The sequence below is a fragment of the Trifolium pratense genome, linkage group LG7 (genome assembly GCF_020283565.1).
Source record: "Trifolium pratense cultivar HEN17-A07 linkage group LG7, ARS_RC_1.1, whole genome shotgun sequence".
NCBI lineage: Eukaryota > Viridiplantae > Streptophyta > Magnoliopsida > Fabales > Fabaceae > Trifolium > Trifolium pratense.
In genome coordinates, this window is record NC_060065.1 from 14,426,240 (window position 1) to 14,442,622 (window position 16,383).

The 16,383-nt window shown below is 34.5% G+C and overlaps 2 protein-coding genes across 2 annotated transcripts; both read right to left on the minus strand.

Moving 5' to 3' along the window:
• Positions 1-1,407: 1,407 nt before the first annotated feature.
• On the minus strand, positions 1,408-4,456 carry LOC123895912. Its single transcript, XM_045946378.1, has 4 exons — positions 4,346-4,456; positions 4,042-4,286; positions 2,758-3,913; positions 1,408-2,487 (listed from the first exon to the last, which is right to left on the minus strand). The coding sequence occupies exons 1-4, from the start codon at positions 4,454-4,456 to the stop codon at positions 1,408-1,410; spliced, it is 2,592 nt and encodes an 863-aa protein (XP_045802334.1).
• Positions 4,457-15,921: 11,465 nt separating this feature from the next.
• LOC123895913 (auxin-responsive protein SAUR71-like) lies at positions 15,922-16,281 on the minus strand. Its single transcript, XM_045946379.1, has one exon. The coding sequence runs from the start codon at positions 16,279-16,281 to the stop codon at positions 15,922-15,924; it is 360 nt and encodes a 119-aa protein (XP_045802335.1).
• Between the last annotated feature and the right edge of the window lie 102 nt (positions 16,282-16,383).

The following is a 16,383-nucleotide window of genomic DNA, read 5'->3' on the forward strand; positions in this document are numbered from 1 at the left end:
AAAATATCCATCCAAATGTTAGTGCTGGTTGTTTTTGGAGATTTGGGAGTTGATTTTTCTGATCTTGTTGGGTTGGCTGCAGAAGTTCTGTTTAATTGGGTGTATTGTTTTTGTTTTACGATGTTTTTATTGTTCTCATTTTGATGGTTTTAGGAAATTTTTTTCTCTACCCCTATATTTATCACTTTACCTCAACAATTAGAAGTGAAATGATAAATATGCCATTATATATAAGGTAAAACTATAAAAACAATAATCATTTTCTACACTACACAGAGAAAGTGTGCAGGTGTGAGTTAGGGGAGAAAGAGAGAGTAAGTGGAACAATACATACTGGAACATTTTTTTTAAAGCGTGCCGGTTTGAAATATTTATCGGTACTCTTTTTTTTAAGTTTGCCAGTATGAATATTCATACCGATTCATACCGGAATACTTTCATATGAGTGTTCCGGTATGCATATTCATATCGGCAAATATGAAAAAAGAGTACCGGTAAAGATTTCAAACCGGCACACTTTAAAAAAGTGTTCTGGTAAGCTTTTTCTACTTTACTGATTTGTTAAATTTTTTTTACCGGAACACTTGAAAAAAATGTTTAGGTGTGCAAAAATTTTATGAAATTTTTTTTTCCAAAGTGTTCTGGTTTGAAAAAGACTGAGAATTAGCACTTACACAAATATAAAGACACATTTGCCAAACTTTTGGTTTTGAAATTGTTTTGGTCACTGCCAACCAAATCATGAAATAACCAAAAAAATTAAGAACTGAACCCATTGCAAGAACAACATAAGGTGGTGTGATTTCATTGATTAAACCAGAGAAAATACCAAGGTTTTCCACCTAAGTCTTTGAAGAAACTAAGGAGGTTAACAGTTGTTTGGTCATAGAAGCTGACATGATTAGAAAGGAAACAAACACTACAAACCACCGTCCTGCGATGACTTGGATTATGAGGTTTTTCTGATAACCGAGTGATGATGGTTAGTTAAGGCGGCAGAGGAGAAGCTTGGAGATGAAAATGGAAATGGATATATGCTCTATTTTTAATGTTTTTCAGTTTTTGTTAACCGGAATACTTTGGAAATGGTAACCAAAAACAATTTCATAAAATTTTTACACACATGAACACTTTCAAAGTGTTCCGGTAACACCTTTGGAAAATGTTCCGGTAAATTTAACAAACCGGAAAAATAGAATAGCTTACCAGAATAGTGCATTTGAAGGGGTATAAACATTCACCGGAAAAGTAAAAAATTGACAAAAAAATATAGTATAGTAAAATAAGGATAGAATGAGAATATTTTAAAATACTAGGGGTAAAGAGTTAAATTTAGGGTAGAAAAAAAATTCTGATTTTAGATATATTTTTTTTTTTGACAACCAATAAACTATAGCATTTCATTATTCAATAAAGTAGTGATAAAAGAGGTAATGTCTCAAAGATACAACGACTAGTCCAGAACATGGCCGCCCTAGCAAGTGTATGAGCCACCATGTTAGCTTGCTGCTTAATAAACTTAACCTTGAAGTTTGGATTACATAACATAATTTTATTAATATTGAAAACAATAGAACTAAATTCAGAATTGCCACCACGTAAATTAGAAATTGCATCCACCACGCTTTTTGAATCCGTCTCAATAACAACGTGAGACAAGCCTCTTTGTTCCAATGTTCTCAAAGCTTCTAGCAAGGCTATAGATTCACCTTCCACTATGGAGCAATTTCCTTCCAACCACGCCGTCGCTGCCATGACAAAGCTCCCCCTATCATCACGCAGACACCATCCGAAACTGGTTTTATTCAACGCTTTGTGAAAACCTGCATCGACATTGCACTTATACCAACCAACTGCTGGTTTCTGCCATCGCAAGGCCTGCTGCTGCTGTGTATTATTGCGCCTGTCATGCTGTGTATTAGCTGCTTCTGTGTCATGCTGCAGCTGCTGAACAGTTAGCCAATCTTCCCACATATGCCGAGCCTTGAATCCCAAAGTTCGTCCCGATTCGTGTGAATCATTCCAAACTTCGCTGTTTCGGTTATTCCATAAGACCCAAGCTAACGCCGCAAATAGTCCAGTCGCTTGCTTATCATTTGTAGAACAAATCGCATGTATAGCATCTTTGGCACTGCTGGCCTGCAGTAAAAAAGGCTCTAAAAATTGCACTATACCTGCTGCTTGTCGTGCTTGGATACTAGCATCACAACCAAATAAAACATGCCAATCATCTTCATTTTGGTGATTACACAACGGACATAACAACGGGCAAGGTACACGTCTTTCTTGTAGTCGCATTCGAGTAGGTAAACACCCTTTACTAATCCTCCATAAGAGATGTTTTGTCTTTCGGGGAGCAAGGATTGTCCAAAGGCTATGCCAATCTTCTTGTTGTGACCCAATATCTACCTTGCCTGTGACATTCAACAACAGTTTATAACCACTGTTGAAACTATATTGACCATGTGTATTATCAATCCAAATAATCTTCAACAATGTCAAGTAAGGGAATGGCAAGTATATGATTAGCAATATGCTGCGGAAAAATAGATACAATTTTCTCCTTATCCCACAACTTTATATTTGGAATCATAAGATCATTAACGGTTAAGTTATGCACACCTTGGCTTTGTGGTGAAGGCAGCCATGCACCATCGTCTCCTCTCAGCCACGGTTCACTCATTAATTTGATTCTAGTTCCACTCCCAATACTCCACCTACAACCATGCATAAGAATTTCCCGAGATTTCCAAATACCTCTCCAAGCATAGCTAGGATTATGACCCAATTTTGACTCAAAAAGAGAGGAGTTCGGAAAATATCTGCTTTATACAATTTAGCCAAAAGTGTGTTGGGTTTTGTCATGATATTCCATCCTTGCTTAGCTATCATCGCCAAATTGAAAGTATGTAAGTCTCGAAAACCTATACCTCCATGAGCCTTAGGGTGTGTCATACGATCCCAAGCTAACCACCGAATCCCTTTATTATTTGCTCCACCACCCCACCAAAAAAAATTCATCATTCTCTCTATGTCCCTGATTGTTGAATCCGGAAGGAGATATACGCTCATAATATAGGTCGGGATTGATTGTAACACTGATTTAATCATTATCTCTTTCCCTGCTCTTGACAATTGTCTCCCTCGCCACGAGTTGATTCTCTTCCAAATTTTGTCCTTGATGAAAGCAAAAACCTCCTTCTTTTTTCTTCCAATCATAGAGGGTAGACCAAGATAGTTACCGGTCCCAAGCACATGTCGAACTCCCATTATTTTTGAAAGGTCTTCCTGGGCTGCTATGCTCAAATTCCTACTAAAGAACACCTCCGACTTTGTCAAGTTAATTTCTTGCCCGGATGCTTCTTCATAAGTCTTAAGCAATCCCATCAAGTGATTGATTTCTGCTACCGTGGACCTGCAAAATAAGAAGCAATCATCAGCGAAAAGGAGGTGGGACACCATCGGTGCCCCGTGACATATCTGTACTCCATGTAAGTCTCCACTAGCCAATGACCTTTTGATTAAGGAATACAATCCCTCAGTGATCAAAATAAATAGATAAGGAGAGAGCGGGTCTCCCTGCCTTAAACCCCTTCCAGGAAATATGGGACCGACCTTTTCAAAGTTCACCAATACTGAATAGTTAACAGAACTAACGCATATCATCATCCAATGAATCCACTTAGCAGAAAATCCCAACCTTTTAAGCATACCGCACATGAACCCCCAATCAACTTTATCATAAGCCTTACTGATATCAATTTTTAGAGCAAGTTCACCTTTCCAACCTCGCGTTCTTCTTTTCAAAGCAAGAATGACCTCAATTGCAATAAGGGCGTTGTCTAAGATCGACCTCCCCTCAATGAATGCCGACTGTTCCTCCGAAACACACTTATCAAGATAGCTCTTAAGCCTATTAGCCAATAATTTTCAAACCATCTTATAGAGCACATTACACAAAGATATAGGTCGCAGGTCTTTCATAGAATCCAGATTCTCACATTTAGGTATCAGACAAATATTTGTCTCATTCAACGGTGCCGGGAAGTACCCTCTTTCCAACCAATCTGTTGCTGCCTCGAACACATCATTGCCACATAAATCCAGAAGTGTTGGTAAAAAGCTGGGTTAAAGCCATCCGGACCAGGTGCCTTATCCGGATGCATTTGGAACAAAGCTTCTTTTAATTCTTCTAGTGTAATAGGCCTCACCAGTTGTGCATTGTCTTCTTGGGTAATTTTGGGAGTAATCAAGGAAAGACCGGATCGTGCGTTGAAGGATTGGCTCTAAAAAGATGGTCAAAATAGTTCAAAGCAACCTCACAAAGTTCAGATTGGGTGGTTACTGCAACATTCTCATCATTCACAAGTTTTCCTATCTTTTTCGCCCTTTGTCTTAAAGATGCTGACATGTGAAAGTTTTTTGTATTTAAGTCTCCTTCTTTTAACCAATGCATCTTCGCTCTCTGTTTCCAATAAACCTCTTCCTGAACTAGTAGTCTTGCGTGTTTCTCATGAATTTCTCTGAACCGCCCTGAATTGGACCTGTCATGGCAGCCCTCAACCTTTCCATCTCTTGACTACACTCTAGCACTTCTTGTTTGAATCTCATGTGTTTTCTTCTTCCCCACCTATCAACTTCTACGCACATCTAGTCGTTTTGTTTATAATATCAGCACCTCTCTCCCTACCCCACCCATCCTCCACTACCTCATCAATGTCGTCCTCCTTCAGCCAACTATTTTCAAACCGAAAAGAAAACGTTCTTCCATGCCGAACCACATGTGTATTTTGGAGCAATATGGGACTATGGTCAGAATGCAAGGTTAAAAGGCTTACTAGTTTGACACCTGGATCAGGTTAGTTAAAATTTTTGGTTTTTTTTTTTGGTCTGGTACGGTTTAGGTTCGGGTCAGTCGTTGTTGCAGGGTCGGGTCGGGTTACGATGTTTTTTATTTTGGCAGCACGTGTGTTCTTTGTGGTTAAGGGTTTGACTGGTAGTGGGCCCTTTGGAATTGGTTGACTGTCGAAAGAGAAAAATTGATGGTTTAATTTTTGATGTTTATTTGTTTCCGTTTCTGAATTGTTCATAATGATTAGGGCTAGTGATTTATTTGTATTTGTTTCCATTTATGGTTTGTTAATGATGAGTGGGGCTAATGATTGATTGGTTATTGTTGGTTTAATGGTGGACAGCAAATTTGGGGTAATTTTTGAAGCCAGCAAGGATTGGACAGGTCTGGTAGGATTATTAACGGCCGCAGCAATAAATTCAGGGTTTATTTGATAGAGTGGTACGTTTTGGATAGATATAGATGGTTTAGGCATGTGAGTCAGCGTATCATTGATGGGCAATGAAGTGTGTTGATTGGTAATGATTGTTTCCTGATTATGATTGGAACGGTTTTGGAGAGTTTATGGGGCATTGATTGCCACCTCAGTATCAGTAGGGTCCACGCCATTATTCCTTGCCTGAGAGTTTGAATGACCAGCCACGTCACCACCGGATTGCTTGACCGGGCCGCCTCCTTCCTCCCTCAACCACCGCGAAGCAGGACGCCCTCCCCTTGATCTTGGATCAGCTCTGAGATCGGCTGACCATCCTCTTGTTCCATCATCTTGCTCCATTGAAAATCTGACTTCACACTTATTCTCTGCGTGTCCCATAACTCCGCAAACAAAACAAAAGATCCCTAGTTTCTCATACTTGAATTTCACGGTACACCACTTTCCCTCCTTGTTCATCACTTTGGTATATTTTTTAAGAGGCAATCTGACATCTATTCTCACCCGAATCCTCATATATTCTCTCCAAAAGGTAAAATTATTATTCTTATCGTACTCCACAAAGGAACCGATATAATTAGCCAACGAGGTACCTACTCTCTCCTTCATTAGCCCCATTGGAAGATCATGGACCCGAACCCACATATTGACATAGTAGAGGGGTATTTGTTCAATTTGCATTCCTAATTGAACTTGCTCCAAGATTAGCATATTGTTATCAAATGTCCAAGGACCTCCATTTAGGACTTCCTCCATATCAATTGGATGAGCAAAGTGGCATAAGAATTTCCCTGTCTTTGTCTCCTTGATCGTGACTCCTCTCAGCGGCTTCCACAGATCCGCCATTCTTATTTTCATGGAGTTGAAGTGAATGGCCCTCTCACAGATAAAGCGTCCTACAAGGCACCACCGAAGATCCACCTGTTCATCTTCCTCCTCATCAAACTCGAACCGAAATCCTTCCTCCTCTTCATTCAACGATAAGCCTCAAGATTAGGATGTTCCATAGTATCACACTGGATGGTAGCTATGCGAAAGTTTAGTATTGTATTTTAATGAGTAAATTGGTGAAATGAATGGAAAAAACAAGCTCCTCACAAAGAGAAGTAAAAACAAACCCTAGCAGAGCATGGATGAACTTTTAAAAGTTTGAATAGCGGTGTTTTCAACATCAGAAAATATTAAATTGATTTTAGATTTTATTGAAACTTGAAAATGTTTACAAGTGGAGCTTGATAATTATATGAGAATATAATTGAGGTCCTATTTATAGCATAATGGTTAATGGAGTTTTAATACATATACATATAATTGATGTTTAAAAGTAACATAAAACGACAAAAATTGTCGTATTCCTCTTTGTTGTGTTTGCCACGGTCATGGTCAGATCAACACACGGGCCAGGTCTTAAAAATCAAAATTCAGGCTTCTATTTGCCGTGGCATGATGGTGGGGAGATCACACACGGCCAGCAGCGGACCTAGGGGTGGGCTGAGGTGGGCCACGACCCACCCCCACCCCCCAAAAATAATTTTTTTATATGTAGGGTATTAATTTAAATGTATTATTAATGATTTTAAGTCACCCGATATATATATATATATATGTACAAATATTAATGTAAATATTAATTTATAGTATATTATTGATGATTATAAGTAATTCGGTACACATATTAGTTCAAGTATTAATGTAAATGTTAGTTCATAATTAATTGAATTTATAATAATAGATAAAATTAGCAGTTGAACTAGCATATATAAATATGAAATGACATAAAAAATATGTTTAATTAATATTAAATTTTTCAAGTCTCATATATTTTCACATTTGTGCAATTTTAGTCCCATCTCAATATTTTTTTATTACTTTTTTGCAGTAAAATTAGCGAATTTTAATGGAAAAAAATTGTGAATTTTGGTCTCAAATTTGATATTTCATCTTTAGATTTAATGTTGGAGACAGTAAATCACCTTTATAGCCAAAAATCACAATTTTTAGAGTAAAAATATAGTTTGTTGGTACCAAAATTGTAACATGTGAAAATAGAGGAGCAAAAAATTCAATTTGAAAATAGATTGACTATTTTTCGGCCCACCCACGATATTTTTTCTGGTTCCGCCACTGCACACGGCCAGGACAAGGTTGGCTAAAAGAAAAACTTGACTATTCAATTCCTCTAGTGACAATTTTCTTTGGCTTTTAGCTATGACCAACAATTAATCACATTGATTTTCCACTTCTCTTCATTAAGGAAGGATGTCAACTATCATCAAGTCTTGATCAATAAGATATCATATGCATTAAATGCACTCAAAAGTCTTCATATTTCAAGCTTTTACTCCTAAAAATACAAAAAAAACATAAACAAGTAAATAATTCTCATAAACTTATTTAAAAGCTTATTTTATTTAAGTAAAATACAGTAGAAACTCTTTAAATTAATAATGTCAGGACCGGAGAAATTTATTAATTTAGAGAGTTATTAATTTATCGATAAATTAATAATTATTAATTTAAAGAGTTTTTAAGTAATTATACTGTACATACCAAGTAAATAATTCTCATAAACTTATTTAAAAGCTTATTTTATTTAAGTAAAATACTAAATATGATATATATTTTAGTGTTAACAATATTTTGCTATGTTCTTCACAAGTGGGAAGTCTCCAACCACATACATTCTTCATATAGTCATCTGACACAATTTGATTAATCTTGGAAATAATCTCTTTGTAACACAATTCCACAGTAAAATCTCTTGTCTGATCATGCAACCAAATCCATTCAATGCAAAGCCATAGTGAGTGCAACTCTGCAGCATAAACTTGATACTCGGTGGCTAAATTCTTATAAAGAAATCAAAATGCCAATTCCAATTATTCACTCCATGAATCCATGTCAGCTGCATAAACCATTTGTTCACGACAAAAATGAACAATGTTGAAGATGTAGCAAAGAGAAATCAAACTGTGACCGGTTCAACCTTGGCTTGTACGTGTGAGCCTTAACCATCGCATATACAACACAACTCAAGAGTAAAACTCTACTTTCTGACTTCACACACACATATAAGTTATTTGCGTCGCATGTGTTACATACTTCAGAGATCCAATTTTTCTCATGATGTATTCACTTACATATGCGAACAATGCTCCTTATATATGAGAAAAATGCCAAATTTGATCTCGATTATGAGTATTCAGCTAGTAGAGCTTGTGATTGAAGATGATTGGTATGGTCCTTTGATTCGGAGAGGAAAGGTACATGCAAAAATATTAGCACTCCGACGCTCAAGTTAATATTTGAATGAGGGAAATAAATGCTAAATTGGAGGCGCATATGTCACACATTGGGATTGGTATATGAATGCTTATATAGAAGAATATATTAGGGTTTTAATGTAGTGGGGGTGGTCTCCCATCTACGTAGAGGATTAACCACACATATCACCTGGAGTGTCATTTATCAAATGTGTGCCTCGGATGTAAGGTACAGTGGACCTTTGGTCTGGATGTAAGGTATAATGGACCTTTAGTCCGTGCTCATTTGGTCATTTAGGGGTCGTTTATGCCACGTGTGATCTTTATCCATTTATATTGGATCTTTGTAGTTAATTATTCGATTTTAGCTGGCCTAGAACAGTTGTCCCCAAGTCTTTGCTATGGGGATAATAAGGAGTTGAAAGTCTGTTGTCGTGATACTGATGGCGTGATTTTCATTGATAATTTATATGTGAAACAAATTTTTTAATTTTTTTTTTGATATTTATGTGAAACAAATTTGAATATTACGGAATTTGTTTTTAAATGGGTGAGACATGTTATTTGTTATGAATAAAATCTACGGAAAACGAAACGTTTATTCAAATGGGAAAATAACAAGGTATTCATTGACCATTGTCACGAAATCTAAACGAAATATTTGCTTTAAAGAGAAAATGAACAGAGTGTTGAGATTGGAGTACTTATCTGTCTGTTTTAAGGGTGGAGGGAGTGGTTTTTCATTTCTTCGTTCTCTTCTCATTTTCCTGCAAAATGGGGTGGATATCTCATATATGTCCATAGAATAATTTACGGAATAAGTGGTGAAGTTTTTAAAGGAAAGAATACTTATCTTTGTCTAATGACAAAGCTTTACATATACTCTCTCCGTCCCAAAATATAAGCAAAAATGAGTAAAAAAAAAATGATGTATTTCGTTAAAGATTTGGACTAAATACATTCATTTATGTTGATCAATTTTTATTTATATTTTGAACCGGGTGGAGTATGTAAGAGTTGTTTCAGAATGAGGTTGAGCACTTAAATTTGTATAATAAATATTATTTCATTAAACATTAATAACGACATGTATAATAAATTTGTCCACTAAGAGTTGGCATGTGATTAATAACAAATCCACGTAAGCAAAATTGACTTTAAAATAAAATGTGGGATCAAAACTTTGAAAAGTAGGAGGATCAAAACTTCATTGTTTTTTTAAAATAAGGTGATCAAAAGCACGTTTAAACCTTATTTATTTGGACAAGATTGAATATTGATTTATTAACAATTATGAGTTAATTAATCCTTTTTAATATTTTTAAAGAATAATATATATATATATATATATATATATATATATATATATATATATATATATATATATATATATATATATATATATCTTTTACATATGATTTTTTTAGAAGGAATCTTTTACATATGAGACAAGGTTAATTTTTGAAAAATAGAATTTATATCTTTTACATATCAAGTTGATTCTGGACCAACTGATTTGGAAACATTCTGATTCTGGTGATTTACAACTTTCTGACGCTTATCAGTTTAAGCTTCAACATTTACAAGAATTGGATTGGGCTAAAGTTACATGGAGTCTTGATATTCCTCCTTCAAAATCCCTTCTTGTATGGAGACTCATGCACAACAAAATGCCAACAGATGATAATATCAAGATCTGGTCTTGGTTTGCAAATTGCTTAAACTTGGTGCTGCATTTCACTCCTGTAGAGGATATGTGGAAGTTATGTGATATGAATTGGTCCCCTCAATGCAAAATTACCATCACCGCTGCCTTGGTCAACCTGATCAATGCAATTTGGTTTGCCAGGAATCAAGCTAGATTTCATGATAAACCCATCAATTTCAATTCAGTTATTTCTATGATTATTACAAACTCCTCTCTTTCAGGTAATAACTCTAAAAAGTCCTCTTCTAACTCCATCAAAGATATTATCATTTTGAAGCATTTAAATGTTTCAACTCATTACTCAACTCCTCCTCTTATCAAAGAAGTTTTGTGGCAGCCTCCTTTGATTAATTGGATTAAATGCAACATAGATGGGGGCTGCAAAAGGTAGTCCGGTTATTGCTTCATGTGGTGGTGTGTTTAGGGATCATATTGCTGCTTTAAATTACTGTTTTGTTGAGCCTTTAGGGGAAACTTCTTCTTTTCAACCAATGCTTTGTGCTGCTATGAGAGCAATTGAAGTAGCTTACAACATGAATTCGTATAATCTTTGGTTGGAATTAGACTCGGAATTGGTAGTTCATGCTTTCAAAAACACCAATTTCATGGTTGCATGGAACATAAGGAATAGATGGCATAATGTTAAATTCCTTCTTTCTTATATGAATTGTATCGTTTCTCATATATATAGAGAAGGAAATCAAGTTGCAGACACTCTTGCTAATCATGGTTGCTCATTGTCTTCTTTTACCTATTGGCATCAGGTTCCAGGTTTTATAAAAGATACTTTTCGAAGAAACCGGTTAGGTATCCCTAGTTTCAGAATTTGTAATTCTTGATGGAGTTTTTGGTCAATGTCCCCTCCATGTTATTTTGTTTACTCTTTCTTAATATATTTTGGGTTTGTTAGTTCTCAGCTACCAACTTCTTTTGCTTAAAAAAAAAATCGAAGTTGATTCTTTATATTTAAAAATCTGGACAATCTTTTATGTATATTACCAAAATCTGACTTGATCATTCCACAAATGAATACATATCTTTAGCTTCAATTCATCAAAGTTAACACGGCCATTTTTAGTACTTTGGTAAAATTAACACGACCATTTTTAGTATTTATCTAAGATCATGATCTTAATTGTTATCATCGATTGGGTACTAAAATATTGTTTAAAATATGTTATTCAAGAATAATAATGAAATATGACTCAACAATGAAAATATTTTTAATGATAAAAGACTAATTTTTTTTGTAAGGAAGCTAAAAAAAGAAAAGAAAAAAAAAAAGAGAGGAACTATTCACGAAGAAAAAAGGTTCGCATTGCGTCGTTTCTAAGAAGATCACGAACGCCTTATGGAGGAGAAGCATGAGTCAAGTAGTCGGCATCTGAGGAGGCTCCAAGTTTAGCGAAGAAATCTGCACATTAATTCCCTTCTCTAAGCGTGCGATAGAGAGAAACATTGGTTTGTGAGAGTAACTCTTTTATATCTTAGATCAATACCACATGAATATGATGCTTGGCATCCCGCAGCCTTTGGAACCACATTGGTTTTAACAATTTGGATTTCTTCTCAAATCTAGATGTGTGCGATTGGCTTAAACTAGGGGCCACAGGTTCAAAGGATCTCATTTTCTCGGCTGGTGTCTGGTGGTCTTGGAGACACCGCAACCTGATGTGCCTGAACAATGAGACTTGATCTTTAAGTCGGATTTCCTTTCACATTCGAGCTATGGCCGAAACCTTCAGAAACTGCTTCTCCCTTGCTTCTAACGAAGGGTCAATTGATAGATATATCAAGTGGAACCACAACAACTATCCCTGTATCATTCTTAATGTGGATGGAAGTTGTCTCGATTCTCCCATTCGATCTGGGTTTGGCGGTATTATTAGAAACACCTTCGGCCACTATCTCGTTGGCTTCTCAGGCTTCATTCAAGGGTCATCTGACATTTTGCTCGCTGAATTGTATGCTATTTACAAGGGTCTCTTGCTGGCCAAAGACATGAATATCGATGAACTTGTCTGCTACTCGGATTCTTTACACAATGCCAACCTCATCAACGATAAAAGACTAATTTGACAAGGAAGAAAAAGAAAAAAAAAGACATGAATTTGAAACTTTAAATTAAGTTAACTGCACATTCTCGTAGTTTTTCCCTATCTACATGACCTTTATACCAAATAAAGGACCTACCATCACAACTCAAATTATACTATGTTTGATATATATTTTTTTATAATGGCTAGAAATTTACTGAAATTTAAAAGAAGGAAAATTAAAAATTGGGGGACATAAACTTAATATATCCATGAAAGAAAAATAAAATAAAAATACTATGTTTGAAATAAAAACTATCTTGTACTCTAAAGTCTATATAAAAGTAGGAGTAGGAAATTGAACAAAAAAATTAAATTGTTGATTTTTACTAAATTATGAAATAATTTTTTCTCTAAATACCATTTTTTTTTCCTACTCATGATATACACCAATATATATATAGTAAAGATAACTACTTTAAGCCACTAAGTTTGGTCTAGGGTGAGATATTTGAGTAGTATCCATGAGATCCTCAGTTCCATCCTCATTGACTCTATTGTAAAAAAAAAAGTACTTTGGTAAAATTGTTATTATTATTTTTGTTTTTGTTTTTTTCATTTATCATATTTACTTAATTTGTGTTAAATGGTCAAATGCGATGATTTTTGTAGGACGGGGGTGGGGGTTGTAATGCTAGGCTGAGCTACGCTTTGTCAAGCCTAATCTTAATCTTGTTAAAAAATTAAGTCTAAGTCTGACCTGTAGTATGTCATAAGGTTATTTTATAGGTCTCGGCTCAACCTTTTTAAAACTCAAATATGACATGTTAATGGATAGGCTCCTTTAGGCCGACTTGACCTATTTCTACTTTGACGGAGGGAGTATTATATAAAATCTTAATCTTAAAAGAAATGAAACTTTGTACCCAAAAAAAAAAGAACCTTTATTTTATTTTTACAAAAAAAAATAACCTTTATTTTAATATGTTTGACTTACATTTTTTATAAAAAAAGAAAATGTTTGACTTACATTTATGATAATAATGAAGTATATTTAATAAGATTAATAAAGTATATATAATTATAATTCTCTTTTAAAATTTATAATATTCTTTTTTTAAGTTTCTAATAAATTTCATCTCTATTGAAGAGCTAATCCTATTCAAGATATGTCAGATTTTCAATTTTACTATATCTTTCCCAATCAGAATTTTTACAATAATTTGTGCCTTCAGAAATTTAGCCCGCCATACTAACATTGGTTGGAGACATATGAATCAACCCTAGGAAAATAACTCGAGTTCAATTTGAATAGTCATCCATTTGGGAGGTAGCTCAACCATAGTTAGAAAATATGGATATTCTGCTATCGATTCGATTATCAGTCCCATAGCCCAAAGAGCCTAAGTAAAATCCCGTTTGGATTAACTTATTTTTAAGCTTATGCAATATAAACTAAAATTTATGCTATTTTATAAGTTTACATTAGTGAAAATTGTATTTTATAAGTTATTTTATCACACACTACCTTAACAAACTTATAATAATAATACATAAAAATTGCATAAGCTCAAAAATAAGCTAATCCAAACAGGGCCTAAGTGGCTAGGAAATCTTGAGGGGTCTATTGGAGATTAAATATATTCTAATTACGGTGAAATATAAAATGTAAAAAGATTAAATTAAGGTAAACATTGATGTAAAATCTAGATTTTTTTTTTGGGTATGATATCCAACTTTGAATCTTTTATTTTCATGTCATATTTTATATTTAGTTATTTTTCAAGAGATATCTGCATCCCATCGATTTTTTGTTTTTGTTTTCACCATCAGTGGTTCCAGCCTCCTCTCGATCACAATTGTGGGGGATTGATTCGTGATACTTTCTACAAAGTCCAGCGCCAATCATCACTGGATCAACTAACGATTGGTAGCATCCAAATTTTAGAGTGCAAGAAGAAATTTCTTTTAATTAATAGTCTAAAGCATTTCCATGTTGTCAATTCACTATTGCAAAAAACACTTTTTATATCAGGAAATTTAATTCAGCTATTATCCACTTGAATTAAAAACCGTGACAGTGACACTGACGTAATTCTTTAAAAAAAATTAACAATTAAAAATAAAATAAATTGATTCAATATTATATCACTTTTTCCTCCTTATCGCGAAACACATACGACAAGTTCTACCTCTCTAAGCTATAGAACCCTAGTTTTCTCCCTCACAAAGAAGAACGGCGCCATCCCATATATTTGTTATTCTCTTCAATTTCAAATATAAGAAAACAATCAAATGTATTTGATACAAATTTATACAAAAATACATTTGACTTTTTATTTAAATTATTTCATTAATTGAATTTTATCATATCCATTTTTTTATGATAATTAAAAAATTCAGGGTGAAGAAATGGTACTCCAATTTCAAAGGTTGATAAAATATTTACATCTACTTTTCTCCAAAAATATTAACAAGTTTAAATATGAAATTTTTCAGATCTAAAACATGTTGATTTATCACCAAATCCAAATATATACGAGATATCGACATCCAATCAATTTTGTTTTGTTTTGTTTTGTTTTCACCATACCAGTATCCAACTCACTGACCGTCTAATCTAGTTCGGAGGTCAGTTATGACATTAAGAACTGGTTACAACCCCACCCCGATCGCAGTTGCGGATGATCGAACAGTGGTCCTCCTTACAAAGTTCAACGCCAATCACCACTAGACCAACTAACAAATTATAGCATCCAATCAAATTCTAGAGTGCAAGAAGAAATTTCTTTTAATTAATAGTCTAAAGCATTTTCACGTTGTCAATTCACTAGTGCAAAACACACTTTTTAAATCAGCTACTATCTACTTGATTGAAAGAGTGTGACAGTGGAGACACAGAGGATGTTCTTAAATTTTTTTTAATAATTAAAAATAAAATTAATTGATTCTATATTATTTGACTTTTCCCTTTCTATCGCGAAGCACATACGACAAGCTCTGCCTCTCTAAGCTATGGAACCCTAGTTTTCTCTCTCACAAAGAAGAATGCCGTCCAATATTTAATTGTTATTATCTTCGATTTTAAATATAAACAAACAATCAAATGTATTTGATCCAATATATATACAAAATACATTTGACTTTTTATTTTAATTTTATTTGAATTATTTAATTAATAAACTTTTTATAATATATTTTTTTAATGATAATTAATAAATTCAAGGTGAAGAAATGGTACTCCAATTTCAAAGTTGATAAAATATTTACAGCTACTTTTCTCCAAAAATATTAACGAGTTTAAATATGAAATTTCTCAGATCTAAAACATGTGGTTTTATCACCAAATCCAAACCATTAAAGTTAAGTATTTAACAATAAGGCACATTCTTAAAGTCACGCAGATGATCGGTTCTTATATTTAACAATGTCAAACTTTTTACAATGAAATGCATGCAAATTAACATAAACTAAAGAAATAACAAAGACAATTATTAAGTAAACAATTACAGATCAAATTGACTAATTTCTTAGTCAATCCAATTGTAAAAACAAAAACTAAAAATAAAAATCATCCATTCCATAATTTCATTGCGCGACCAAACAAAATCCCCTTAACATAACAAAACTCACTCATCAGAGAGGAGGAGTTCATGAATTGCACCCGACTTACGACCGAGTCGAATCGCTTCAAGAATTCGCTCAAACACAACGACACGGCAAGGAATTCGAAGCACACCTTGATAACCATATTCTTGAGCCGACATGTTCAGCAGGTTCACCAAAACCGGATGGTTCAGCACCTCAGCATGCACAACAAACCGGACCATCTCCTCTCCCACGTAAACTGGCACATGACCTTCAGGCACGTGATTGTTCTCTGAAGACTCAGCCAGCGGCTCTCTTGTTGAGTCAGATCGGCGGGAAGTGTTATTCCGCCGCTGTGTCGCCGCGTTGATGGCTCGGGTGAGCTTGCGGAGTAAATTCATTGGAAGAGAGAAAGAAAATGTGGAGAAAAGATAATAGTTTTTGTGATGTGGGTAAGATGACGAGTGAGGGGGGTTTATATAGATAAAATTAGGTAACTTTTT

Bases quoted from the DNA above. Each gene is read 5' to 3' on its own strand.
- LOC123895912 (XM_045946378.1), bottom strand. From the start codon at position 4,456: ATGCATTGGTTAAAAGAAGGAGACTTAAATACAAAAAACTTTCACATG. The intron at 4,287-4,345 runs GTAACCACCCAA...CCATCTTTTTAG, and splicing joins TGAATGATGAGAATGTTGCA to AGCCAATCCTTCAACGCACG. The intron at 3,914-4,041 runs GCACCGTTGAAT...ATTGGCTAATAG, and splicing joins TGGAAAGAGGGTACTTCCCG to GCTTAAGAGCTATCTTGATA.
- LOC123895913 (XM_045946379.1), bottom strand. From the start codon at position 16,281: ATGAATTTACTCCGCAAGCTCACCCGAGCCATCAACGCGGCGACACAG.